Below are 27,864 nucleotides of genomic sequence, written 5' to 3'. Positions count from 1 at the left end.
TCGCGTTGGGTTACTAGCTTCAAGAAATGTTCTATCACAAGCAAACAGTCAGGGTTGACATCTCTAAAGCATGCAGACTGAAAGCGAGGATAAGGTATAGCGCATGGCTTCAGTTAATGCAGCTAATGCATGCACTGCTCAGGATGCCTTATCCTGAATAATAAATCCAGGGATAAAGGGACAGTTGACCCAAAAATTTAAATTAAATTTTTTTTTTTATATTTGTATTAGGTTGTTCTAAACCTGTGTGGCTTTCTTCAGTGGAAAATAAAAGATATTCTGAAAAACGTCTCAATGTTTTGTGTCCATGTCAAACTCTCAATGTGTGGATAAAAAAAATAATTCAAAATCAGCTGGTTCAAAAATCGAAAGACAATTATACACTGTAACATGTTTTTGCATTTAAAAATGCAAGACGCAGGGCAATGAAAGGGAAAATGCAAGTTTTCGAGACATTGTTTTAAAAAATTTGAACTTCTTTTAACTTGAGTCCCACATTTTAAAGTGCTAGACTATTATTATATTCAAAAACAAAAGAAAACCTGCTCCAAGACTGCCTTTTTGAGTCAACAGCCTTTAAAGGTTGGAATACACTACACAACTTTTGCCTCGATTTTCTCCCCTGATAAACCAGCCATCCATCAAACAAGAAAAAAGAGCTGGGAGCCATTGAGAGCGGGTTAAACAGATAAGGTGGAGTACTCTGCTGTAGCCCTGCATTAGCCATGGCTAAATATTTACAGTCCAGCCAAATGCCATGAACAGGTGAGGGTTGCGATGGATGGAAGCACAAACAAACAAAAAACCCATATGGCCTCGAGAGAAAGGATATGGCAATAGTGAGATGATACATAATAGGAATGACAGAGAAAGAGACAGACCAGAGTATCCAAGTTCTAATCCGAAGGAAAGGAACTAAAAAAAAACAAAAAAAAAAAACACCTGGATTGTTGCCAAGCAACAGGAGAGCGCCAAAGATAAGGCCCCTTTAACATTGCGTACGCTTAGCACTTGTGTCAATGGCAAAATTTAGCAGGTGAGAGAGAGAGAGAGAGAGAGGGAGGAAGTGGTTGCAAATGAGTGAGAAAGAATGGTGTGACCATGTATTTAGGTGTTCTGGTTCCAGCTCAGTGAGCGGGAAGGCCAGTAGGGGTCAGGGCATTTCTACACACTATCTCAAGCCATCTCACTCTGGATCCCGAGAGAAGACAACATCAGGGAGGAACAAATACAATTTGAACTAATTGCCTGTTAGGGGCTCCTTCCCTCCTCCAGCTCCCTTGTGCTCAACAGGTTAATGTGGATCTCTATGGAGATTCAGCGGGCCACTCTAAGCTCTCAATCAGGTAGGAATGAGGAAGCACTTTAGAGAGCACCTCCATCCACTTTTACCCTAATGAGCTTCAGCACAGACCAAAACAACATCATGCTGGTTCCCAGGCCTCTTTTCGAGAAGAGCAGACCTCAAATGGATTCCTTTTATTTATTTTTTTAATAAACCGAGATGGAAAAAATTCAGGGAAAGATTAAGATGAATCACAAATTGAACAATGCAATATTGAAAAGACCCTCCATGTGTAATTCCTGAAAAATAATTATTTCAGATAGACCAAAACATGGCAATTTATAATAGCCTATGTTTATAAGCTTCTATGCACATTTATGAGTCCATGAACAACTGCAAAGGTAAAAGAGCAAGAGAAAGAAAGAAAGCTGGGAAAGATTTGGAAAGGACATTTAGATTTAGGAGTATGCAACATATTTAAAAAGACAATCATGGCAGACTTCATATGTAATTTGAAAGGAATGAAAATGAGAATGTGGAAGGGACATTTCATTTGAGAATTAAATATATTTTTTACTTCATTAGCATTATTGTAGTTTCACGTAAGCACCACGAAAACACAAGGAAGAAGTGGATCCATCCAAGTGCAAAATTCCTGGGGATTTAAACTCTTGACATCTGGTAACCACAAGCATTAAAGATGGTTGAGCATTAAAACTTGTCAATGCAAGATAACAGGAATGTCAATAAAAAAAAACTATCAGGGTAGCCTGCAAGACAATATAATAGATGCCTATGCTTAATTGTGAAAAACAATTAAAATTAGGGATGGGCGTTTTCCGCAAATATCACATTCGAATATTTGAGCTCACAAAAAAGAATATTCGAATATTCGTTTATTGAAATTAAGTTTAATGAGACAGACGTATTTTTCAGCAACATTTATTGTTTCCGTCATTTTGAACAAGCTTACACACAATAAGCTTGAACACATCGTGTTTTGTAGCTGAAAACCTTTAACGATGCGTGCAAACAAACAAAAGTACAAATTAAAAGCAAAAAAAAAAAAAAAAAAAAAACAGTGAACAAAGAAAAAACGTAAAGCAGCCTGCAGCAATAGGCTATTGTAGAACGTAGCCTACACTTAACTTTGAAACTTTTAAACTGTCAGCAATCTTTTTTGCTTTTTTTTCTATTGTTTTACATGTTCTTGTTAAGAAATACGGGCATGTAAACATGATCGGGGGAAAGTCGGCTCCTTAGTCTGTTAACAATAAGGCCGGCCGCGGAGAAAACGCGCTCTGACGGCACAGAGGTTGCCAGCACACACAAATAACGGTGTGATAAGCGAATAAGTTTTGTGAAGCGCTTCGTGTTTTCGTTTCACCACTGAATGGGATCCTCATCTGGTGGAATACATGGCTCCAGCAAGAACTGTTCCCACTCGTCTCGGCTGGACTCATCGCTGAGTCCAATAAATCATCGCTGAAGAACTGTCTCAGCCTTTTCCCTTGAGTGGGCATTGCATCCTCTTCATCGTTGGTGACGGCGGCTGCATCCGCACCACTCGCATCAAGGAAAATTTTCTGATAATGTTCAAAAGTATTTTTTTCTTCCTTCTCTCATGTTTGCATCGAGAAACCTGAGATGTTTGTGCCGAGGGTCTAGGGCAGACGCGAGAAGAGGAGTTTTCACTGCATTCTCCAAGTTAGCGGTGTTTATTCATTGCTTGAGAGATGCCGCAACAATGTTCTTGAATTCGGTCACTTTCTGTGACTTTCTCTCCACGGCGCCTGGAACAAACGGGCGCGTCGCACCGCGTGCGAATCATTATGAGCGTGCATACCGCGCGCCTACATTGGAGCACCGCATCGAATTGAAAACATCTCATCTTTTCAGAATGCCGCAAGCGCACCGCAGGTCATGTGACAAGAACTAAACATTCAGCTTCATCCTTTCCCATAACAACGTTGAAAGCTCAGCCAAGATGAAGCTGAACAGCTGATCATAGCTGTATATGGATTGCCATTTTGAAATAAATTTAGTAGCAGAGCTACTGAAAGCGATTTTATTTATCCTTTGCCGAAATTTCCGCGTCTTCATTGAGAGCGCGTCATTGTTGCTTAGCAACGGCAGACGCCCCAGAAGCGCTTCTGCCCGAGCGCTTTGGAAAGAAGGAGAAAGTGGCGCACCTAGCGGTTTCCACACGTTTTTAGGAGCGATATGTGAACAGCCCCTTATTCATTCATTAATTATTTTTTGCTTGCATACATCTTCAAATATGCCGTGGAGAATCACAGAAAGTGAACAAATGAGGTTTTATTTTGAACTTTTTTTTTTTTTTGCGAAATTCAAATATCATTTTTATTTATCGAATAATTAGAGCAGAACGAATATTCGAATGCTCGACTATCCGTGCACACCCCTAATTAAAATACGATTAATTCTGCAGCCCTAAATCATTCTAATGCCCTGTCATTGTTATAGTCCATAACATGAAAATAGATATTATTTTACTGTGGTTTTAATTATATTCACAATAAAAAGATTCCATTTTAATTTGACTAAGATCTGTTGTGATTGTACAGCACATTTTTCTCTGCTCACCTGGTCCAGCAGACGGGGAGCTGACAGTTGTACCCTGTAAGCTTCCATTCCTGAGGAGGGATGGGGACTTCTGAATCCCCAGACTGCTGCTCCCAGCACCCACTGCTCCCACACCTCCTGTACTGCTGACTGCACTCCCGCGGCAGGCTATGGTGCTCATAGAGGATGGCGAGGGGGAAGTGGATGAGGGCATTGTGGACCCGTGCTCTCCTGTATCAGTGGTTTTACTGTCCTGGGTGGTGAAGCACGGTCCATACCGGTTCCTCCAGTTCCCTCTCTTCTTCTTCTTCACACCATCCTCACCAGTAGATGAAGACGATGTCGCAGAAGAAGAGGATGAGGAGGGCTGGGGTCTTTTGTAGCCTGCCGAGGCCAGGACTCCTAGCTCTCCAGCTGGGTGACAGTTTTCATAATGCTTGCTTGAGCTGGTGCTTTGGGGGATGGATATCATGCTGAAGGTGTTGAGAGCCACCATGCCTTCAGAAGCTGCATTTTCTGCACCACCCTTCACGTGACAACGGCTAAAGGATGGAGGTGTGTACGAGTCACCGGCTCTTAGGCTGGGATCAGAGAAGCTGAGGAAATCAGATGTGGGCTGGACCACAGACCCACTAGTGGCTGATTTATTGCTGCTGTTGCCTAATAAAAGACCTGAGAGAGAAAAGGGAGGCAAAGATGAAAGCACACCTTAATATCACAACCACATTGACAGAGAGACAGCATAAACCAACACAGAGGTGGCACGTGGTGATAAAACTAAGACCTTTTCGCAGCCACAATGTTTTAAATAGACAGAAACACAGCATAGCTGGAGCACCGCATTGGACAAATTGTGCATTGCACCGCACTTCATCATCTTTACTAAGAGCTTGTAATACAAAACACAAAAACTATCAATTCGGTGCAGAATAGTTGAACAAACTTGTACCAAATTAAACGCTATCATCCAAAAAATATATATATGTATTTTAAATCTGATTTATTCCTTTAATGGCAAACCTTTTCAGTCATTACTTTTACTTGCATAACCCTTCAGAAATCATTTGAATATGCAAATTTGGTGCTCAAGAAACATTTCTTATTATAAATTCTGAAAAAACTTGTGATGCTTAATATGTTTGTTCAATCCATGATACATATTTTCAAGATATTTTTGATGACTGGAAAGTTCAAAAGATCAGCATGTATTTCAAATAGAAATATTTGAGAACATTAAAAATGTATTTACTTTTAAATAATATAATGCATCCTTGCATAAAAAAATTAAAAATATATTTTTTAAAAATCTGACTGTTTGAACGGTAATGTACTTTAGCAATTTCAAGTATTTTGTGAATAACTCAGTTATCCAAAAGAAAAACCAAAAAAGGCCTCTCCAAAATGTGGAATTACTTGACAGTCATTTTTTATTTGTCCTGATCCATTAATTTATTTAAAAAAATATATTGACTTGATCTATTTGATAAGCAAAAACATTTTTGAAAAGAACAAACGATTAAGGTATGTACTATTAGATGTAAGGTGTATGGAAAATTTAACTTGGTCACACCACATGAAACTAACTGTGTATTTTTTGCTGAAATTTCCAAAACTATTAAACCGACATGTATACAAACGGTTTTAAGTTTAAATTAGATTTGGAAAAGATTCTCCCTTTTCTTACCAAGGATCCTCTTATTTATAATCGAAAATGAATACAGTAAAAAATGATTCTACTAAAAAAACAAAAAAAGCTGGTTAAATCTCCACAAACCCAGAACAATAACCTACAGAACCTGAAATCAGGCAATGTCAACATCTTCCACACCTAGGTGGGCCAGTCAAACTTGTGGGAAGCCAAACAATCAGGTATGTAGCCAGGCAGGAAGGGTGACCCAGATATATGTGTTCAGGCAAGGACTCGTCCTTTAACCAAAGCCAGAGAAACTCCGCCATGCATGTTTTTACAGCTGTGGCAGGAGGCTGCTGAGCCTTTACTTACCAATTTTACTACGCAGTCTATCCCTTGAGCCTCCTTCTAACATTAAAACATGCGCAGAGCTTGCATGCCAGTTAACACATCTCGAAGATAAAGCAGTGTCACACAAACGGCTGCCACAACCAATAGATAACTAGCAGCATTCTGTATTCTTTCCAAAACACATCCATGAAGTTCTGCTTTATCTTATCGCTGGATCCTAGATTGAACACTGCAAGAAATTTACAGTCATTTCTCTTTGAAGACAAGCTAAAAATGTGTGAAAAGAGAGCTGAACTTAAGCAAGTGAGCCACAGATCAACCTAAACTTTGTCTGAAAGAATATTCTATTTTATCCACCTTTCTTAAATCAACAACAGCAAGGTAATTCACAAATTCAGAATTATAAACAGCTTTACATTTTACCACTGCTATCTGTTGTTTAAAACACACCAAATTTTTTTTATAAAAGATTGGTGATATTACAATCTCTCATAATACTATTTGACATCAGGGCATCATAATAGAACAGTCGTGTGGCTTACCGACCCTGGATCTGTGTGGGGTTTGTCACAACAGCCTAGGGCTGGGCGATATATCGAATATTAGCGATAATATCGGAATAATTTTGACGACCATGTACAATTTGAATATATCGGGAATATCGAATATTTCAAATTCAAGCATACTTTCCCAAAAGAACGCGCCAAATGTCCAAAAAAGGAACCTGTAACTGCTGACTGCTCTACGCCCCTCTACTACGAGAGCTGTAATGATAGCGGTTGCCAGATAACAAGAGTTTAAATCTCCGAATCAGAGCTCCACTGTTACAAGGATACATTTTCTGCCCGGTGTTTGCTTATTTTAAGCAATCTGGCAACCATGCGCACGTGCTCACTCCTCATTGCGGAAGAGCCGCCGACGATAATCTGAAAACACTAACAAGCTGGAATTGAGCGATCTAATGAAAGCATCGTTCAGCCGGTCTGTGTTCTGTCGTGAGATCTCAACTGTATTGTTTGCATTTGTGATCGCAAAATAAATGCACTTACTCGACCGCTGATGTTTGAATAGAGAAACATAGGCTATGGCCATTTGGAATTACTATTGGGAAATTTCACTGATATGTTTACCAGTTTCCATAATATAGACAGAGAAAATGCAAAAGTCTTTGGTATTCATTTATATATATTTATATATAAGAAATAGCTATGTGCTTCAGCAACTAGCTCCCCATCTAAGAGGGTTTTTAGTGTCAGTAGGAACATAGTTTCATGCCACAGAGCTTCTCTTAAAACCACAGACAGTTGACAGACTTGTGTTCTTAGCTTAAAAACTTGTTAAAAAATTAAAATAAAATACTTATCCCAGTTGCATAGTTTAAATTGTGAATTGCATGCACTAAAAAGTTGACAGAATGCACTTTCTGTAACTGTTACTTAATTTGCACTGCTTCAGTTACATATAGGCCTACATGTATTCATTTAATAAAAAGCAGTTTAAATTAGCTGTTTAATCTAAATGTTTTTTTTTTTTTTTAAATGGGCAAAAGAAAATCATGTTTTATTCTTAATTATTTAAATGCAAATGCAAACATATCGAGATATATATCGAATATCGTAAAAAAAATTGACAATATCGAGATATCATTTTTTTTGTATATCGCCCAGCCCTACAACAGCCCAGACAATATCACATAGTCCCAAGCAGAAGGTTAGACTCCATAAATAATCACCACCATCTTTTGATCTCATTGCGCTCCGCTGAGAAAACACTGTGTTGTTTCTTCTTCCAGGGTTCCTTGAAGTTTCCCTTTAACTCCAGCGAGGAGGCCCCATTAATGATTACCGCTTGATTGCAGAAAGGAAGGGAACACGCGTCTCCTCTGACTCTCAAACTACCCTCATAACACACTCACAAAACACACGAGACGCCACCCACGTCCCAAACGGCTCTTAAAGACTCGCCGCTCCACATTGCAGCAGCAGCCAGTCAGACGACAGTCCTATCACACACACACGCCAAGTTTATGTCTTCTGGCTTCCATCCAGCCCAGTCACAACAGACTCACTCAAATCTCACACACGTCCACACAAGACTTGAATCTGGCAGTTGGGTTTGAGAACATGCTAGTGAAAGTGAAGCTGGTATGTTTGTAAGTCTCACCTTGCTGAAAAGGACTGGTTGAGGAGGGAGCGGTGGATGACGTTACTGTGGTGACCACAGGGCTGTGGGGTTTGCCCGGCACTGACTTGCGGCCCCTGGAGCCAGAGCTTGAGCTAGTGCCGTGACTGCTGGACTTCTTGCTTTTGCCATCCGAGCTCTTGCCATCAGAGGAGCTGCCATCCTTGGAGCTGGAACTGGAGTGAGGTGGAACTTCCTGGAAGTTGGCATTAGTGAATCGAGCTCCGCTGTCGTCCAGACGCTTCTGGGTGGTGGTAATGGAGGAGACACTTCCGCCAGTGCTGCTGTTGTAGCTCTGTGGCCAAGAAGAGAAATGCACACATGGACAAAAATACTCTAATAACAAAAAAGTTATGACAAAAATAAAGAATAATGCAACTAAATAATGCACATATAAACATATACACACATGCATGTAATATATATATATATATATATATATATATATATATACATATCGTTTATAAATAAAGAGCTGGGTAGTAACTGATTACATGTAATCTGGATTACGTAATAAGATTCCAAGAATTAAGTGCTTGTAATTGGATTAAATTGCAATTTAAAATACTCTGAATCAGACTACAGTTACGTTTTTATTGATTGCATGATTAAATATTATTCCCACAACAGTAATACATTATTCATAATTTATTGATTCTCCTAAATTCCTCTTTTTCATGTTGTAGATGTTCCTTTCTGAAATAGCCGGCTGCTTACATCTACTCAGTTTTGTGGACATTCACACAAAGACCAGTCAATACCATCAGCTGGCTACACAGCATTTGATTGAAAATCATTTATGATTTATTCAAATGTATTGCAACGATTTCATTGATTATTAGCATTTCATTAAACTCACAAACCCCCTGCAGTTCCTTTACAAATCCCAGTTTGGGAAACATTGATGTAATGTTAAATTCACCTCATGATGTTAATAACAAATGAAATAAATGTTCTTCCTCTGTATTTTTATATCAATATCGTACAAGATTATCCTATTAAAATCAATGTGATAAACAAGTTAGGTCACGCGTAATCAAAAAGTAGTCTGACTTTATTACCTAAAATGTAGTGGATTACGATTGGAAGTAGGGCTGGGCGATATACAAAAAAAAAATGATATCTCGATATTGTGAAATTTTTTACGATATTCGATATATATCTCGATATGTTTGCATTTAAATAATAAAAAATAAAACATGATTTTCTTTTGCCCATAAAAAAAAACAAAAACATTTAGATTAAACCGCTAATTTAAGCAGTTAAAAAATCTAGACCAAGAGATCACTTACTGCTTTTTATTAATGAATACATGTAGGCCTATATGTAACTGAAGCAGTGCAAATTAAGTAACAGTTACAGAAAGTGCATTCTGTCAACTTTTTAGTGCATGCAATTCACAATTTAAACTATGCAACTGGGATAAGTATTTTATTTTAATTTTTTAACAAGTTTTTAAGCTAAGAACACAAGTCTGTCAACTGTCTGTGGTTTTAAGAGAAGCTCTGTGGCATGAAACTATGTTCCTACTGACACTAAAAACCCTCTTAGATGGGGAGCTAGTTGCTGAAGCACATAGCTATTTCTTATATATAAATATATATAAATGAATACCAAAGACTTTTGCATTTTCTCTGTCTATATTATGGAAACTGGTAAACATATCAGTGAAATTCCTCAATAGTAATTCCAAATGGCCATAGCCTATGTTTCTCTATTCAAACATCAGCGGTCGAGTAAGTGCATTTATTTTGCGATCACAAATGCAAACAATACAGTTGAGATCTCACGACAGAACACAGACCAGCTGAACGACGCTTTCATTAGATCGCTCAATTCTAGCTTGTTAGTGTTTTCAGATTATCGTCGGCGGCTCTTCCGCAATGAGGAGTGAGCACGTGCGCATGGTTGCCAGATTGCTTAAAATAAGCAAACACCAGGCAGAAAATGTATCCTTGTAACAGTGGAGCTCTGTTTGGGAGATTCAAACTCTTGTTATCTGGCAACCGCTATCATTACAGCTCTCGTAGTAGAGGGGCGTAGAGCAGTCAGCAGTTACAGGTTCCTTTTTTGGACATTCGACGCGTTCTTTTGGGAAAGTATGCTTGAATTTGAAATATTCGATATTCCCGATATATTCAAATTGTACATCGTCGTCAAAATTATTCCGATAGTATCGCTAATATTCGATATATCGCCCAGCCCTAATTGGAAGTAATTTGGAATCATTAACGGATTCAAATTTGTAATCTACCCAGTTCTGTGTGTGTGTGTGTGTATGTGTGTGTGTGTGTATATATATATATATATATATATATATATATATATATATATATATATGAATCTAAATAAAAAATGGAATAAAAATAAAAATCATCCATGAACTCACCTTCTCAGAGGTCACCATCATAGCTGGCACCAAGGAAGGTGATTTGTGCTTTGGTTTGTGACGATCTCTTTCTTTATGTTTCTGTGCAACAACACAAACAACAACATTAAATGAAGATGGTACCGCAAAAGCTTCAACTAAAGCCAGTAGAACTTGGGAAGGACTTTAGCCTACACTGTCATTTTCTGAAACAAAGAAAGAAATAGAAATAATGATTCTGAACAAGTCAATTGTTTGCAAGCATTCTTCAAACCCAGCAAGGAGAGCCCCTTGTTCTGTCCATTCAGATCATCACATAAAGAAAAAAGAAATATGGATAAGGTTTCACACTGCAGGCCTGACCAGAGTCTACTGCAGCTTAATTTACACGTCGGTCTAGTGCCGTGCTCCACACAGCTCGATTTGCGCTCGAGAAGCAGGAGCGTGAACAAATTTACACCTCACACTCCAATCGAACACCTCCAAACTCTCGGTTTCTGTTCTTAAGAGTGAGGCTGTAAAAATATGCAGTGATCCTGAAACATTCGTAGAGAATATTTACACATTCCCCACTGGAGCGATATACAAACGTCTAGCTTTTTTTTTTTTTTTCAGCCATTGTCTCAGTTAAAATGGACAATTATTCTGAACACGATAACGGTTTACACTGCTTCTCAGTGCAAGAGGCGGTGACAATTCCAAAGGCCCTCAGGCTAAAGTTTTTCAATGAAAATGAAAATGAGCATCCGCTTCCTTGACACCATTTACAATTTTCCTGCATATACTATTTTAAAAGCCATTTTCTTAAAATGGAAAAATCGTACAAACTTGAAATGAAGGTTTTGAATAAGCACCCTGGCAATTTTTTGAAGTGGGTGGAAAAAGATTGTATTATATTAAATACTCAATATATATTAATTTTCATTCGCAACCTACAAATCCAAATGTCACTGTTTTTGTTATGCTTAAAAATCATTTGCTCATACTCAAAAAAAAAAAAAAAAAAAAAAAAAAAAAAAAAAAAAAAATCAAACCAGTTTGCAAAGACAACACTTCAAGTAATTAACATTGTTCCTAAAGGTGCTGACAGGGCAGGTGTTTTCGTGAGAAATTTTTTTTTTTAATAAAAAACTAATTTCATGACACTACTTGGCTTTCTTTATGAATGGAGAAAAGAAAAATACACAGTATAACATTCATTTCATTTCCATCAAATAAATAAACTGAAACTGTCTAGATATGCAGACCCTTCTGTGATGACAAAACGCAGGTATGAACTGCTGTTTACTGGTCTAATTCAAATTCTGACACAAACTTCTTAATTATACATCTTACATCTATATATAAACATCTTAATTATACAAAGATGAATAGTTCAGGCAGAGGACACAGCAAAAGAGAGAAAACAAAAAGCCAAGACATTTATCATAATTGATCAATGCCCTCAGCAGATTAGTGATATGTAGGAAATCTCTTTCAGGATGAACAAAGACATGACTCCAGAAGCTTCGGGCTAAGTATTAAAATTCAACTACGGAAATGAAGAAATATAATAAATCTTCAAATAAAAAGAGTTTAAATACAAAAGACACTAATCATCCAGAAAACAAAGCTAAAATGCCAAACAGATCAGAATTTAAGATACGTGAGGAGGAAGAGAGATTTTATTCCCAGATGCCGTTCTCGACAGCTTCTCGGAGCACATTTAAAACTAGCTGCAAATTGAGAAGCTTTTTGCCTCTATTGTTGTTTGCCCTGGGGTTTGGAATTAGCTAGGTATACATCTGAGCCCCCCGACCTTTGACCTGGGAATGTGGAGTAGGGGGGATGGGCCCCCTTTGCTAATGCAAATCAGGCGCCGTAACAATAGCCATGGAGGAGCAGAGAAAACTTCACAACACCATCTTCAAGAATACGGCTCCAACCGGAATCACTGTTCACATCAAGCCCTCTCAGGCGAAGAAGTTAAATATCAGAATAATTGTGGGAGAAACTGCTTTAAATGGCATCTCATATTGAATCTTTCGCTGACCTAGATTACACAGGCTGCAAAGTCTGTCTTTGAGCAGCTTAACAGAATACCACCCACTCCATTTTGGCATGCATTTCCAATGCAAACTCATTCAAACCAATTCAAATAATTACTCATAACCAACAGCCTTCCTTGCTCCACATTACATTAAAGTGATTCATAATGACTGAAATTGTTTTAAATGTTTTGTTACACAAAATACAATTTAGAGATGTGTTTGTGTGTTTGTATATATATATATATATATATATATAACAAAAATGTGCATGTGAGATTCCACACTTAATTAAATTGTAACTTTATATGCAAGTTGGTAAGCTTCCAGAATAGCCAAAATAAAAAAACATCATGTTTACATTTTTTTTATTAAATTTCATTAGATTCAATTAGATAAAAAATATCACTACTAGAAAATAACTCAAGCAGAATTATTAAATAACGAAGACAAAAAAAAATTCAGAACTGATAATAAGATATATAGTAAACATATGAAAATCAATGTAAATTCTACCAACAATGACGACAAAACATTTAAAGAAATGTTAAATCAACACAGAGTCATTTCAATGACCCGGTTCGCCTAGAAATAAGGCAAATAATGCAAACTATCGCTGAATAAGAGGTGTCTGAGCTGCTAGGGACAGGCACAAAATGATCAAGGACGATGGATAGATGTGATGAGCTCCTCCAAACGTTTCACACTATGAGGTCTGCTGGATGAGTATTTCAGATACTCCCGTTATTACAGCATGAAGAAAAAAACAGGCAGAGGCACAATCAAACATTTTTTCCACTCCGTACAGATCGTCTTCTGCCGTTCCGTACACATTTATTGACATGAGGCCATGTTACAGGACATACACTTAATTGAATTAGATGAGAAGCAGACAGGGTTAATAATGCTACATATTTTATTCGGTACAGCTGCGTATAGAAAATTAGTGGAACAAATGACTACACTACCTATTAATACTGATTAAATGTACTTTGTGGAACTAATGGCCATGACGGATGCTTTTCTATGAATACAGGACTCTTTATGTTGATAATTTGTGGCAGCACCAAAATACTAATCACTCTGAGTGATAAAAGGCACTCTTCTCCCTCCCGTGGCTTTTAAAGCTTTGTGGGATATGAAAAGTGTGCATGAGAGGGGCGGCACAGGGTGACGGTGGCCCGTGCAATTTAACCAAAACTAATCACAGCGGTGCATATTTCAGATAAACAAGAGTTTTGGTTTTGTACATTTACCTCATAGTTTGAAGTCGTGAGGAGGGGGGCATCAATCACACATGGCAGGAAGTAAGGTAGATCTGGAGGCTGCCTTACCTTCTTTTCCTTGTCATGGTGCTTATCCAAAGAGTGAATGGAAGAATCACTTAAGCTTTGAGCCCTACTACCACGGCCTTTGCTCCTTCTCTAAAAGGTGAAAGAGGAACTTCGAGTTACATTTAAAGTCTGTTGAATTATCTTTTGTCCCCTATTTCCTAATTCATCCTTTTTAGCACCAATGAAAATAGCCCTTACTGAGACAGGAAAGGACACAAATAGAAGACAATATCGGGGGAAACCAAGAAGGAAAAACACATCGTCTTGATAACCAATCAAGATATTTTTCTATTTTGGTAAACTACTCCGTCATAAAGCAACCTGCATTAGAATATTTTGGGTGGTTTGTTTATTTTAACAGTATGGCAGCATCCAAGTCTATAACTTTCAATTATATTTGATATCTACATAAAAAAAAAAAAAAAATCAATCAACAATATTCTCTTACCAACAGAAACAGCTAATCTTATATAAATGGCTGCAATATAAAAATGTGCCATTACACATGAAATCAGCATTCAAAATGACCAACTTTACATATATTCTCACAACACTATTTCAATTCTTCCTAATATTTTTTATCAATTTATAATTTTTTTTTTCTCATTTCTTTTGAAGTCAATGGTCTCTAATGCTGCTATTGTAAACAAATGCCACATAGAAGTCTCAGGTCACAGAATGGTCTTTGTTTACCAGCAGCCCACTGAAACTAAGGCCTACATGGATAGTCAGCAGTTAGAAGCCAGCTACTGAACTATTAAACCAAGAGACTGTGCTGATGCTGTCAGTCCATTAACATGGTGACAGAGACATGATGGTGACAGAGACATGGTACATCCTGCAGAAACATCATGCTGTCATGTACGATGGATGACAACAAATAAAACTAGAAATGTGCTTTCACTTTATTCCAATAAAAACAAAAACAAACAATATTTATTTAAATATATATTTATATATCTTCATTATATTTATATAAATGAACACTACCATTAAAAGCTTGTAGCCACTGTAAACTTTCCAAATGTTTAGAACCCTCTTAAAAATAATGTTAACAATTGAATATTACTTTTTTCCATTTATTATATTTTAAATGTAACTTACTCCTGTAATGGCAAAGCTATTCAATTTTCTTCAGGGTCACATGATCCTTTAGAAATCATTCTAATATATTGATTTGGTGCTCAAGAAACATTTTTGTGCCGAACTGTGATATTGTAGCATTTTTTTGATGAATAGAAAGTAATAAAACAGCTTTCTTTCAAATAGAAATCTTTTGTAACACAAAATGTCTTTACTGTCACTTTTGAACTGTATTGTGCATTTATACATTTGTTAATCAATTATATAAAAATATACTCATATCTGAGCCAACAATGATGCTAAAAAGTCCAAATGAAAATATGGAGAGAAAAAAATGAATGAAAATGAAGAAAAAAAATGCACGAAATACTCCAGCATCTATCTAAAGTCTGAATGAAATAAAACGGTGTATACATAAATAAACAACACTATCCCTCCATCCTCAACTCATTACAATCCCCTATGAGAACATCACAAAGCGCCGGCCCTGCCTCCAGCCCCTCACTCAGAAGACCAGCAGAGGACTAGCAGTATCTGAGAAGCCTTTGTTGAGTGGGAGGATAGACACACACACACACACACAGAGCAAAAATCTGAGAAGCAGCAGGGGACTGTGGCTCTAAAGCTCAGCGTAGCTCTAGGGCTGGAGTGGGTAAAACCCCTTGTCACACATACACACACACGCGCACGCAAGCAACAAACGCCCAAATCCACAAGTACACTGATGTCCAGGCGAAGCTGGACAGGAAACCACAGGCCGTTATGCTGTCACCAAGAGCTGCCACTGGGTGATGGGAAGGAGAGGAAAGGAGAACCACAGACAAAGGTCCAGTGAGTTGCTGTTGATTGTCAACGAGATTAAGGGGTTAAAGGGAGATCGAGGTGGGGACGGCAGAGGCCACTGGGGGTGGACGGAGGGGCTTAAGCCACAGCTCAGCTTTCAGCAGCTGTAATTGGACCAGGAGTCCGAGACATTTCGAGAAATGAGAGATATTCCAGATGAGTGAGTGTCTTTTTCAAAAGCCTGCTGCTTTCACGTGCGATTCTGAATGTGCAATAAAAGCTTGAACTAAGATGACATGGTCACAGTGATGTGATCGACATCATTCAGGTACTGGCAAATGTAAAAATCAGTTTGAGTGCTTCGGAAATGCATTAGAGGCATGAAGTATACCTCAGTCTATGAAGCACTAATGGCAAAATACACCAACTATGACCATCAAATACTAACTCTGTAGTAAAGCACGTCATTTATGGGAAAAACAACATATACACTCATGTTCTGAGGAGTCTGGGATCTGTAAGAATTAAAGGTTTCTGAAATAAAGGATGCATTTATTTAATCAAAACACAGTAAAAACTGTAACAGTGAAAAATTATTACGATTTCATATAATTGCTTATATTTTTACGAATTTTAACAATTTATTCTTGTGATGCAAAGCTAAATTTTTAGAAGCCATTACTCAGTATTCAATGCATCACGACCTTTCAGAAATCTTTCTAATGAGCTGATTTGGTTCTCAAGAAACATTTCTTATTTTTAATTACAGCTGAAAAGTTGTGCTGCTTAATATTTTTAAGGAAACCGTATAGCTTTTTTTCAGGATTCTTTGAGTAGAAAGCTCAAAAGAACAGCATTTATTTGAAATGCAAAACTTTTAAATGTCTTTACTGTCACATTTGACTAATTGAATGCACCCTTGATGATTAAAAATATAATTTCTTTAAAAAAGAATCATACTGACCCCAAACTTTTGAACAACAGAGCATCTATACGCATCCGGACATCTTGTGAAAACCACAAGATACTATACATATTATACATTCTATACATATACGGTATTGCAACTTTTATTTATATTCAGCCTGGACATTATTAATGCCTTCATTTAAAATGACATAATTTCTCTAATGTCATCAATCAAAAGCATAAAAGCTGTGGGATCCACACCAGCGGGGCTCTGTGCCAGGGTGTTATAGTTAGTACGTGGTACATATGGTTTTTAAAAAAAGCAGATTCTTACCAGTTTGCTGTGATGGTACTTGCAGTATCCACAGTATTTCACATTATCAGCATCTGAGCCCTGTTCTTCACACAAAAACCCAGCAAACTGAGCGCTACATTCAAAGACAAAGAAAAAGCAACTTTAGAAAGATTGTACAGAATACATATTAAAAAACATGTAATATTTAAACTATTTTTATATGAACTAAAGCAATTATTATATTGGTTTCAATCCATTACAGGGAAGTCTGTTGTATTTAACATGTCTTCTATTCATTTAACAGATGGCATTATTAAGGACATTAACATGCTTATGAGGACATATAGCTGGAATGTTAGGGGTTTGCAACTCACCATGTAACGTGAAAGGCTTGTCGGCAGCCATGTTTGTTGCACGTCATGCAGGCTCCAGTAGCAGCTTTGCTCTCACGGCCCTGTTCCTCACAGATGTAGCATGTCTAGATAGGAAAAAGAAAAAAGAATGGTCACCAAAATGACTCTTCACATATAGAAAGTAGATATTATTGTATATAATGCACGGCTGCATTGCCCACAGCTTGTTTAGCATGAAGGCTCTACCAATTTAACAAGTCTCTCAGAAGCCGCTCTTCCCAGCGCCTTGATTATTAGGCAAGTGATGACCATGTCATTTTAAATTGGATCACAGTGAGGACTCAATTACCAACAGAGCCGAATCTATTTTATCCCAGATGTTAAACCCACCATTTCAAGCATGAGATTAAACTTGGCTCCTTAGTCCTGCGAGACATCAGACACACCACTGAATCCAAATCATATAAAATGCTGATTGTATTATACTTATCTACTTTACAATCCATAGAAAGGGGCAATCCATAGAAAACAAAAAATAATTTGGTTTTCAAATGAAAAATGAAAGAATGGTGTCATGATGGCGTATCCCATTAGTACTTGATTGAACATTGTTTTCTTTCCCCTTATGGTTGAGCGAAAAACTTTTAAGCTAACATCTAAACATTTGGAAATCGCAATTATTATTGAGTTTCAGTGATGCACAGGAATCCAACCGGCAGTAGTAAAAACCTTCACCTGCAAGTATTTAATATACACATTGAATATTCACGCAATTAAATATTAACAATTTACATGACTTTCAATTTTTTTTCTCCTTTTTTTCCGCTCTGATATTTGAGGATATCCATTAATAAATTAATTTTGTTGGCTCTATTCATTTCAGACCGTTAAGTGTAAATTTTCTTTCATTCAGATTTGGTGCAGAATTAATGGCAACATACTATGTTTATCGAAGATTGATAAATGTAGAACTTAGTCCATTAAGCAAACACATTCACAGTATAGACCTAAACTCCTTACATGGATACTGTTTACAATGTTGAGCTGATTTATGAGGCTCTTATGTTGAGCCTTTGCTTTCCTAGTGATATTCAGGCTATCAGCATGTGTCTTTCAGTGGACACAGAACTTACCTTATTATAACGTTCATGAGGGACAGACTGTAGCACAATGGGCTCCATGGTGGATACGTTGGCGAACTCCACTTCAGGGATGTAAAGAGCACAAACCACATGGGCCCAACCTAAACAAGACACGACATAAAATAACTAGATGATGAATAAAGAAGCCAAGACTGAATTATTTTATTTCTGTGCAAAGTTGCTGTGAAGATGGAACTGGGTTTAACAGAATAAAAAAAAGTCTATTAAAAAAAAAAAAAAAAAAAGGAAAAAAAATACAACAACTGTCAAAATTTATCAAGATTATTATAATAAATGGATAAGTTAATCAAATTTTTTAAATAATTGTATAAATTAAATATAAATGTAGGGATTTTTCATATAAAACAAATGAATAACATTTACAATTATTATTATTAAAATATTAAAATTTTTGCGGTTGTTTTTTAATATTTTTATATAATATATATATATATATATATATATATATTTTCTTTTTTATTAAAATGTTAAAAAGATGGATAATGGCAAATAATAACAAACTTTCTGTTCTGACCATGGTCAGTGCATATGGGGCACGCCTGGCTTCCTCCACAGTGTAGAGAGAGACAAAAAACACTTATTAAAGCATGTGGGCTGAGTGTGACCGCAAAGATGAAATACCAAGGACTGGAAGAGGCAGAGACATATTCTCTCCTGCCTAGCGTCTGGACCAAGTGTTCAACCATAGGGTGTCAGTCACAAGCACAGTACACAAATATTATATCATAATTTCAGGCTACTACTAAACTTTTTCTCCCACATCAGATGCATTTTACCCAAACGATGACAATATTCTGTGATATGTTTGTCAGAAGAGAGCAGATACTACAGATATCACAATGAAATTAACCAAATGAGCTCTGTTTATCCAGCGTAAGGCCACAATAACAGGCCTAAACTTAAAGGTGAACCCATGAACTGTCTTTGACCTCATCCTAAAGGGATAGGGAGATGGGTTTTGTTGTTTTGAAGTCTCTCCAAGAATCCAGCAGAAGCCTATAAAACCAGGCAGTAAAACCCAAGCACACCCCAAAGAACTTCTAAAGCCATCAGACAGAAGGGTGGCACACTTAAAAAAAAAAAAAAAAAAAAAAAAAAAAAAAAGAGAATGATTTGCCAAAATGGTCATTAGCTGAGCATTAGGTACTCAAATAATCTTGTTCTTCATATTCTAGTAAGAAAGAATAACAGAAAACCTTTTGACTAAAGCAACCTGGTCTATGAACTCTTCCATGTGTTCCATGTGAAGGAGAGGGATGCATTTTTTCAGTTTTGATGTGTTTGAACACATGGTTTTAGGCCAGATATATTCCCTGTTTTCATTTGGGATTTTTCTTGTGTTTGCATAATTTAGCAGAAGTAACACCTGTAAAAACCTGGTCACTGCTGCGGAGTTTCACTCCTCAAGTTGGATTAAATATATAGATATCTTAAAAGCACATCATGAACACCTCCATCCCACTTCTGGTTCAAATAAATACTAAAATTTATGTTTCAGAAATCTTCACTCCTATTCATAAATAACGACAAAACGTGGAATGTTTATTTCAAAGAATTTGAAAAGGTTACACAAATTTAGAGCTAAAAAGAGATGCCATGGTCTGAAACATTTAAACCATAAGCCTGGGGCAAGATGTTTCCCTCATAGCCGTTAAACAGCTCCCCACCCCTAAAGATGGGGCATGGTCCCGCCCGCAGCTGTGTCCCGTGTCGTGTTTACAGTCTCTGAGCTGCCCTTGGCGTGAACCCGGAACATGCAGAAGAGGAGACTCCTCTCAGCCCCACAATGACCCCGCTGAGACCGCCCACCCATAAAAACAAGGTAAGAAAGATAGACACACACTTCCTAACACCCTTTGCTCAATTACTTAACTCTTTGTTCATTTAAAAACAGTTAAGGTGCATTTTATAAAAAAAGAAGTGTTAAAAAAATACGCCTGAAATCTGAATGCATTTATTCGTCGCAATATTTTCCTGAAACCCAAAATAAATTTGATTTTTTGAGGTGAGACATATGAAGATATTTTTTACTAATTAACAGCTTATTGATGAGATTCTGTATTAAACCCTTTTAACAGCTAGGTTTCTGTGATAATTAAAACTGCCAGAAGATAGCAGTGAAATACTCCATACAAGAGGAAATCAATGCACTGCATTGTTTTTTTTTTTTTCCAACGACTTTCATTAGAGGCATAAAAATAGAAAGGTGTCATCCTCAACAGAGCATATGTTCTTCTCAAGGGCTTCCATCATTTTATCACCTCAATAAAACTGGGCTGGCTTACCCTATTTAAAAAATGAGACTTTTCTTGTTGTGGATGTAATAATAAATGTCCCATATAATTGTTAATCCAACAAATGGTTTATTTTTCAAAGATTTAATGAATTATCTTGTTAAACACACTCAACCATCAAAAACGTAAAGCCAAATAAAGAGCAGTACAAACCAGTGCACAGCCCTACATGTTTGCATCCTTTACGCTACTGGCCTATATTTAGCTAGAGTGACTGCAATATATTCTTGTCTACAACATGTAAAGCTAGAGATGTTTTTCCTCAGAAAAAGTGCAAAATAAAAACAAGTCAATATAAAGTTCCATGTCTTACCTCCATTATCTGTTCGCTTAAGTGCTCCATCTTTGTGGGGACACAGCTCGCACCTCTGTGAAAAGAAGAGAAATACATGAATCCCCACTCCATCCGACCAGCTGCAGACCAGACACAGCTCTGAAGGCTTTCAGAAACTCTACTTCTGAAATGGACATCAAATTAAAGCAGAGTTTAAGAGTTAGACATTTTTTTTCCCTTTAAACTAGAGAACAGAACATCTTGGCAAAACTGTAGACAATAGTTGACTGGAGCAGGAAAATATCCCTGAAGAGCTGCTTCTGTATTCAAGAATAAAATAGGATCTCTTCTACTATAGGAGAAAAACAGGTTTAGAAAACATGTTTCTGAAACCCTGTGAATATAAGTGGAATGATTGAATAAAGACAGCTACTAGCCCTTTTGAACAACGAAAACAAGAGATGGTTGAAAATGTCCTAAAGAAATGGGCAATGACACATGGTGTATTACACAGCATATCATGCATAGACACTATGACATTTCACTCATCTTTAAAGCCTGGAACAGGGTTAGATATTGGGGCAAAACATTGTGCTTGGAACCATGCCGTTACTTGCCACATACCACTATGTTCAAAGTTTTTAAACTTCTGCTCAGTCTGCTGTCCTCCTCCTCTTTGTTACAGGTGGTGGACAGTCCTCCTTCTTCAGGGGTCTGCCAGCTTGGCTTTCTCCCCCTCCACCCTTTAATCTTTGGGGATGAAGTGGCAGAGCAGGGTACAAATGGGAAAAAAAAATTTGCTTATTTTTAGTAAGTGGAGGAATGAGGACAGATGTAGAAATTTGGTTTCAAAACTATTCTTTGGGAATACAAAAAAAAGCAAGTTTTAAAAATGCTCCAGTAAGAAACCTTCCTGATAGTGCAAGCGATGATTTTCACAAATCTTGGCTAGAAGCGGCAAAAAGGCCACAAAAATATTACATGACAAACCTGTGGATAATAATGGGGAAGTCCTGTTTCTTTTCAGAATGAGAGCAGTTGGCATAGAAAAATGTCTCTAACCTCATAAAAGGCATTATGTGTGATGCTTGTTTTGGCATGGCCATCTCCGGTATTTTCAACATCACAAATGATATTTATAATCCAAAGCTAATTGCTACAAACTTTATTACAGTATAAAACATTGCTTCATTGTGTGACTTCAGATTGCAAAAGTTATAAAAAAATAAAAAAATAAAAAAAAATCAATTGACAAACTGCCAGCTGATGTCCGACAAGCTGTCAAACTTGGTGACGCGGTGCGACGAGCTAGTTTCTTCCAGCCGCGTCTGCACCGCATCGAGTTAAAAACATCTCAATTTTTCAGAATGCCGCAAGCGCACCGCAGGTCATGTAACTTCCTCACCTTTTCTGTAACAACGTTGAAAGCTCAGCCAAGGTGAAGGAACAGCTGATAGCTGTATGTGGATTTTTAAATTAATTTAGTAGCAGTCCTACTGCAAGCAGTTTTTAGTGCAGCAAATCCATTTATCCATTGCTGAAATTTCCGCGTCTTCAAGGAGAGAACGTGTCGCCTCAGGAGCGCTTCGGAAAGAAGGAGAAAGCGGTGTGCCTGTCGTTTTCCACGCGTTTTTAGGCGCGATTTGTGAACGGCCCCTAAGACTTTCATTTGTGCAGATTCTCCAGTACAATGTTGTTTGCAAATGTTTAGTCGTAAAAGCTGATAACATTGCTTTTTAACAGTTAACATTTAAAGCTTAACAAACATGTTCTGTGATCAGTTTGTCGTTTACCAGTTTATAATTCAGTCTTGCAGCCTAATTATGACTGAATGAGAGAGGTAAATGTTTAAAGATATTTGAAATGCACTTTTTTTTCTAAGTATTCACTGCTCTTTTTCACACAGCAGGTTTTTTGTGTGTGTCCATTTTTTTTTTTCTGGACAACCTTCTGATGGATTTTACTTTCAATTGTGAGTTCCATTCAGGTTTCATGCCATTGGCACTTTTTTCGAAGGAGTAAATAATAAAATACAACGCACTGCAATCTTATTCTGTTTTATCCTTATTCTTCGTGAAAATATGTTCTGAAAGATTCCTTAAGCTTTGTTTGAGATGTTAAACTACTTTAGGAGTTCTAAGGACTGCCATGGTGAAAACATTATTTGAAATCTCCTTGTGAAATTTGCTAGAGTATGGGTCAGTGTTTTGATTGCAGAAGAGTTCAACAAAGGATTACTAACACAATAAAACAACTCCAGGTATATTTTTGATGAGGATATGACAGTGCAAAATGGTTAAAATCTCTTAAAAATCTATGCTGAAGGATAAAGACCATTTATTAATAATTTACTTGGGGAAAAAATTGAACTAATAATAAGTACATAAACCGATTAATCGTAAAAATAATCGACAGATTAATCGATTATCAAAATAATCGTTAGTTGCAGCCCTAGTCAGATCTTACTGATACTACGGTCTTTCAAAATTTAGTCCCGGGGGCAAGTTTAATACCGGGTTTCGGTACCCATCCCTAGTTGTGACCCACTATTCTTTGACTCTAAACTGCCAATTATGTTTCATAGCTAACTGACAGCTCACACAAGTCACATGCACAGCCATCAAAATGCTGAGCTCTAGGGAAATGGATTTAACTGCCAACGCAACTTTGCCTATCCTGACCATTTGTGTTTCCTTTACCCCAACCACCATCTTCTATTTCTAAATAGCGGAATGGCATTTTTTTAAGCTACAGAATGTTTTAAGAAACAGTGATTATTTAGGACATTCTCATTGACTATAACACATTATAAACTATTTTTTTTTTACAGATTTAAATCTCTCTCATTGTGCTGGATGATGGATTTAAACTAGGGATGCACTGATGTATCGGCCGCTGAATTTTATCGGGCGATTTTTTCTCAATTTTACAATCATCAGCATATTGGCTATACAAGGAAAAAGGCATACATAAAAAACCGATGGTTTATTAACTTTGTGAAAGTACTGAGCTCTATAATGTCTGCTGCAAAATCCTAGTCCTGCTGTTTGCACTTTTATGCTAATCAAATAACAAAAGACAAATTATGGCACACTATTCTTGACTAAACTTTTGTATCTTTCAAAAGTGTAGTGGACATCATCATCTTTATTAAGTTTATTGCATCCTTTTTCACCCCCCCCCCCCCCCCAAAAAAAAAAAATCACCATAAGAGCCAAACAAAACACAACACGATTATCATCAACATGCAATGAATTACACAAAACACTTATTACAACTAACAGTAAACAAATACATATCTCAACAAACTTTAAATCCAAAGAACTGTGTGCTTTCATTAGGGCTGCAACGATTCGTCGACGTTGTCGACAAAAATCGATAATAGAAATAATCGACAATGAATTTCATTGTCGAAGTTGTCACCAGACATGTTTTTTTCCGACCGAGTGAGGCATCTCTCTTCATTACAATCTCTGCTGAGAGTCGCACATGCGCATTAGCTTCTCTGCTGAGCGATAACATACAGAAATGGCGGCGTCCAACGCAGCAGCTGCGCGTACCAAAACATCTAAAGTTTGGGAGCATTTTAACCTGGATACGGCGAATAAAAAGATTACCTGCATGGTTTGCAAAGCAGTCCTTGCGTATCACGGCAGCACCTCGGTGATGCATGAACATTTAAAGAGAAAGCACGTCGGACAGTTGAATGAAACCGGAGTTTGACTCGCCTCGGTCAGATTTAAATAACATGGAAGCCAATATGTATTGTTTTGGATGTACATTGTACATTTGTGACCCTGGATCACAAAACCAGTCTTGTGTATTTTTTTTTAAATTGAGATTTATACATCATCTGAAAGCTGAATACATAATCTTTCCATTGATATATTGTTTGTTATGATAGGATAATATCTGCTCCCAGAAGAGCGCAAGTCTCACACGAGACCATGTGAATATGCTGACTTTCCTTAATATGAATAAACTGAACGACATAGCCTGAGCCTCATGTTGATTTTAAACTTGGTCTGTCCACCATGACAGGTTTGTGTCCAGGTAGTATCACACAGTCCATGTTTACAACTTAAATTCAGACGACTCTGAAAGCTTATTTTAAAACCGTTAGATTTCATAATGTTGAGACGAATTGTAAAGTTCTTTTGCAACAGATTGACCACTGAATGTATCTCACAAAATGCACTTAATATTTTTGTTTACTGTTTTATTGCTGCTAATGTGCCTGCCCCTGGTTTACAGGAAGAAAATGTTTACATGATTTTAATTTATTTTTTCTTATAAAACAAACGTGCCTGTCCTTTATAAAAATGATAGAGTTTCTTTATTTATGCATTTATGTCTATACTGACCGAGCGCTGTGCCTAATGGGTTTTAGACAGGGCATTTTTATTTACTTTTAGTATGAATCGGCCTATCAGCAGCAAAGTTCAATAAAATATGCATTTTTCATTGAAGTACCCCCTTCTTTCTTGTGTTTACTATCATTTTCCACAGAATTAAAGCAATCTCATGCTAAATTTTATAAAAAAATTTATAATTATTCGATTAGTCGACTAATCGTTTCAATAGTCGGTGACTAGTCGACTATTAAAATAGTCGTTAGTTGCAGCCCTAGCTTTCATTATCCATATAGCCCTGTAGACTATAAAACCCATTAAAATAAGTCCCGCCTTAGTAAAGAAGATCTCAGATTAAACTTAGAAAAATATTAAAATGTATACAAAAACAAATTAGAAGATGAAGATTTTAGAAGTCTGCTACAATAAAGGAGGATTGATATGCATTTAATTTATACATTGAAGTGTTAGTTTACATTTGTTTATTTCTGTACTTGAAAACTGTAAAACCTAAAAAGCACTGTTTATTTAATATTTATCTTTGTTTTGCTTTATTTATGTAGGCCTGCTGAATGTTAAATGGAATGTTCATTAAATTATTTGATGCAGCAGCAATAAAACTGCTTGGATAATTTAATGCAGGTGTTTTTGAACTTCGCTGATTTAAAACATGATCAAAATACTATCCTTTTGATGCCACAATTTCAAATTAGAAAGGAAGTGACAAATATCGGTATTGGCCAATAAGTGTTTGTTAAAATCGTGTCAGGCCAAAAAAATTGAAATTGAAATTCAGTGCAGTACCGTATCGTGATACGCAACATATCGTGGTCTCTGTATCGTGATGCGTATCAAATCTTGACTTTGCTGGTGATACAAAGCCCTATTAGTCATTATTATTACATGATACAAATTGCTCCACAAATGGCCAAAATAGTGATTAAATAAATAAATGGAGAAAAAAAGACATATGACCTCTGAAGCTAGACAACGGCAGACTTGAGCCTGAGCCATAAAGAAGCTTTTTGTACAACTCAAAAATTCAGATTTTTTCAGCTTTAAATATTTCAAACCTCTTACCATTCAGACAAGTCAAACATTTTCAGTGTAATACCACATTAAGTCTGATAACATCTGTTATACATATAGGCCAAGAGTCCTGCCAAGCTGTATTGTCTTTATATGCATGTGATATACATACAAACCAGGTGTTTGTTCAGTATGATTTCTGAATGGTTATATGGTTTTTATAAACATCTTAACTGCAAAAATCTGAAAACTCTAGCATTCTTAAAGATCACACAGAGAAACTGCAGTCTGAGAGTTTACACATGGACAACCTGCTTCATCATTATATGATATGAATGCAAACATAAAAATACTTACATGAATCTAAGGTATCAATAAAAGACCATGATATAAAATATTATGAAAATATGATTGCAACAACCCTAGACCAGGCAATGTAACAAGTACCATTCATTTCAGACTATACTGAGAATTTGTTTGCAGTAAACAAGTGACAAATTCAACACTATCCCAGTGTGCAACAGTGTCATTGTGAATAGTGATGACTAGAGTGACAGATTCTGTGCTGAACTGACTAGTTAATTTGCTTCTAAAAGGTCTAAATACCCTAAAAGTGCATTCAAACTAAATACTGATGAAACGTTAAGAATCTACTTATTTATAATTGTCTAATGCATTGAATAGAATTGAACAGTCCATATGTAAATAGTAAGTGATGTCATAACCGTTCCATGGGCCCGATGCATCATTAAACGAATAGGCTAGTTCACCAAAAACTTTAATTAAGTTATCATTTAAAACAAAAGGAGAAATTTAAAGAAATGTCCCACTCACGGTCATCCATATAATGGATAGTGAATAACGAGCGACCAGAGTCAAGCTTTTAAAAAAGATGCAGAAGCATCACAGAATGGTCCCATGCAACACGTGCCATATATTCCAAGTGTTCTGGAGGTATACAATAGAGTTTGGTGAAAAACAAACAACATTTAATTTTTTTTTAAAAACCTGACCTTCACCATTGGTTTCTGTGCATGGCTGAGCTTTCATGAGACTGTAGTTCACTCCAGCTCACCCAGAAAAAGCAATCAAGTAGTGAGAAATCAAGATTAATAAAAACATGACACAAACTGCAATCCATGAACAAACGATGTACTGGGATATTGTCTCGTGGCACAGCCATGCACAGAAAACAATGCCCAAGGTCAGGATTCTTAATAAATAATAGATTACATTATTGTTCATTTTTCACCAAACTTGTATTCCCCCAAAACACTTAGAATATAAGGCATCTGTTCCATGGGACAATTCTGTGATACTTTTCTTAAATGTTTGACATTGGATGCTATACGCTGACATTATGGATGAGCATAAGAGTTACATTTCTTTAAATTTCTCCTTTTGTGTTCTGAAAAAGAAAGAAGGGCATATGATGTTAGAACAATACAAGGGTGAGTAAATGACTTGTTTTTTCATTTTTGGGTGAATTAGCAATAGCTCATGGAAAGAACTTCAGAAAGGATAAAGTTTGTCCATGCATACCTTGAACTGTCTGATCACAGGGAAT

The 27,864-nt window shown here is 36.8% G+C and overlaps 1 protein-coding gene across 5 annotated transcripts in view; it reads right to left on the bottom strand.

Annotated features, from left to right (window-relative positions):
* Nucleotides 1-27,864, bottom strand: part of LOC132123796 (protein AF-10-like) — a 53,001-nt gene that overhangs the window by 20,027 nt on the left and 5,110 nt on the right. For 2 of the 5 annotated variants that reach the window (XM_059534443.1, XM_059534444.1), the window contains exons 3-11: nucleotides 21,541-21,666; nucleotides 20,956-21,010; nucleotides 18,319-18,428; nucleotides 17,207-17,310; nucleotides 16,872-16,965; nucleotides 13,763-13,852; nucleotides 10,423-10,503; nucleotides 8,016-8,328; nucleotides 3,893-4,543 (exon numbers count right to left, since the gene is read on the bottom strand). In XM_059534443.1, the coding sequence (XP_059390426.1) occupies nucleotides 3,893-4,543; nucleotides 8,016-8,328; nucleotides 10,423-10,503; nucleotides 13,763-13,852; nucleotides 16,872-16,965; nucleotides 17,207-17,310; nucleotides 18,319-18,428; nucleotides 20,956-21,010; nucleotides 21,541-21,666 (1,624 nt within the window). The remainder of the gene's footprint in view (nucleotides 1-3,892; nucleotides 4,544-8,015; nucleotides 8,329-10,422; nucleotides 10,504-13,762; nucleotides 13,853-16,871; nucleotides 16,966-17,206; nucleotides 17,311-18,318; nucleotides 18,429-20,955; nucleotides 21,011-21,540; nucleotides 21,667-27,864) is intronic. The other 3 variants (XM_059534445.1, XM_059534446.1, XM_059534447.1) reach the window with 3 other exon arrangements.

Source organism: Carassius carassius, chromosome 42, assembly GCF_963082965.1.
Source record: "Carassius carassius chromosome 42, fCarCar2.1, whole genome shotgun sequence".
Taxonomy (NCBI): domain Eukaryota; kingdom Metazoa; phylum Chordata; class Actinopteri; order Cypriniformes; family Cyprinidae; genus Carassius; species Carassius carassius.
This window is presented reverse-complemented; position numbering and strand designations above follow the sequence as displayed.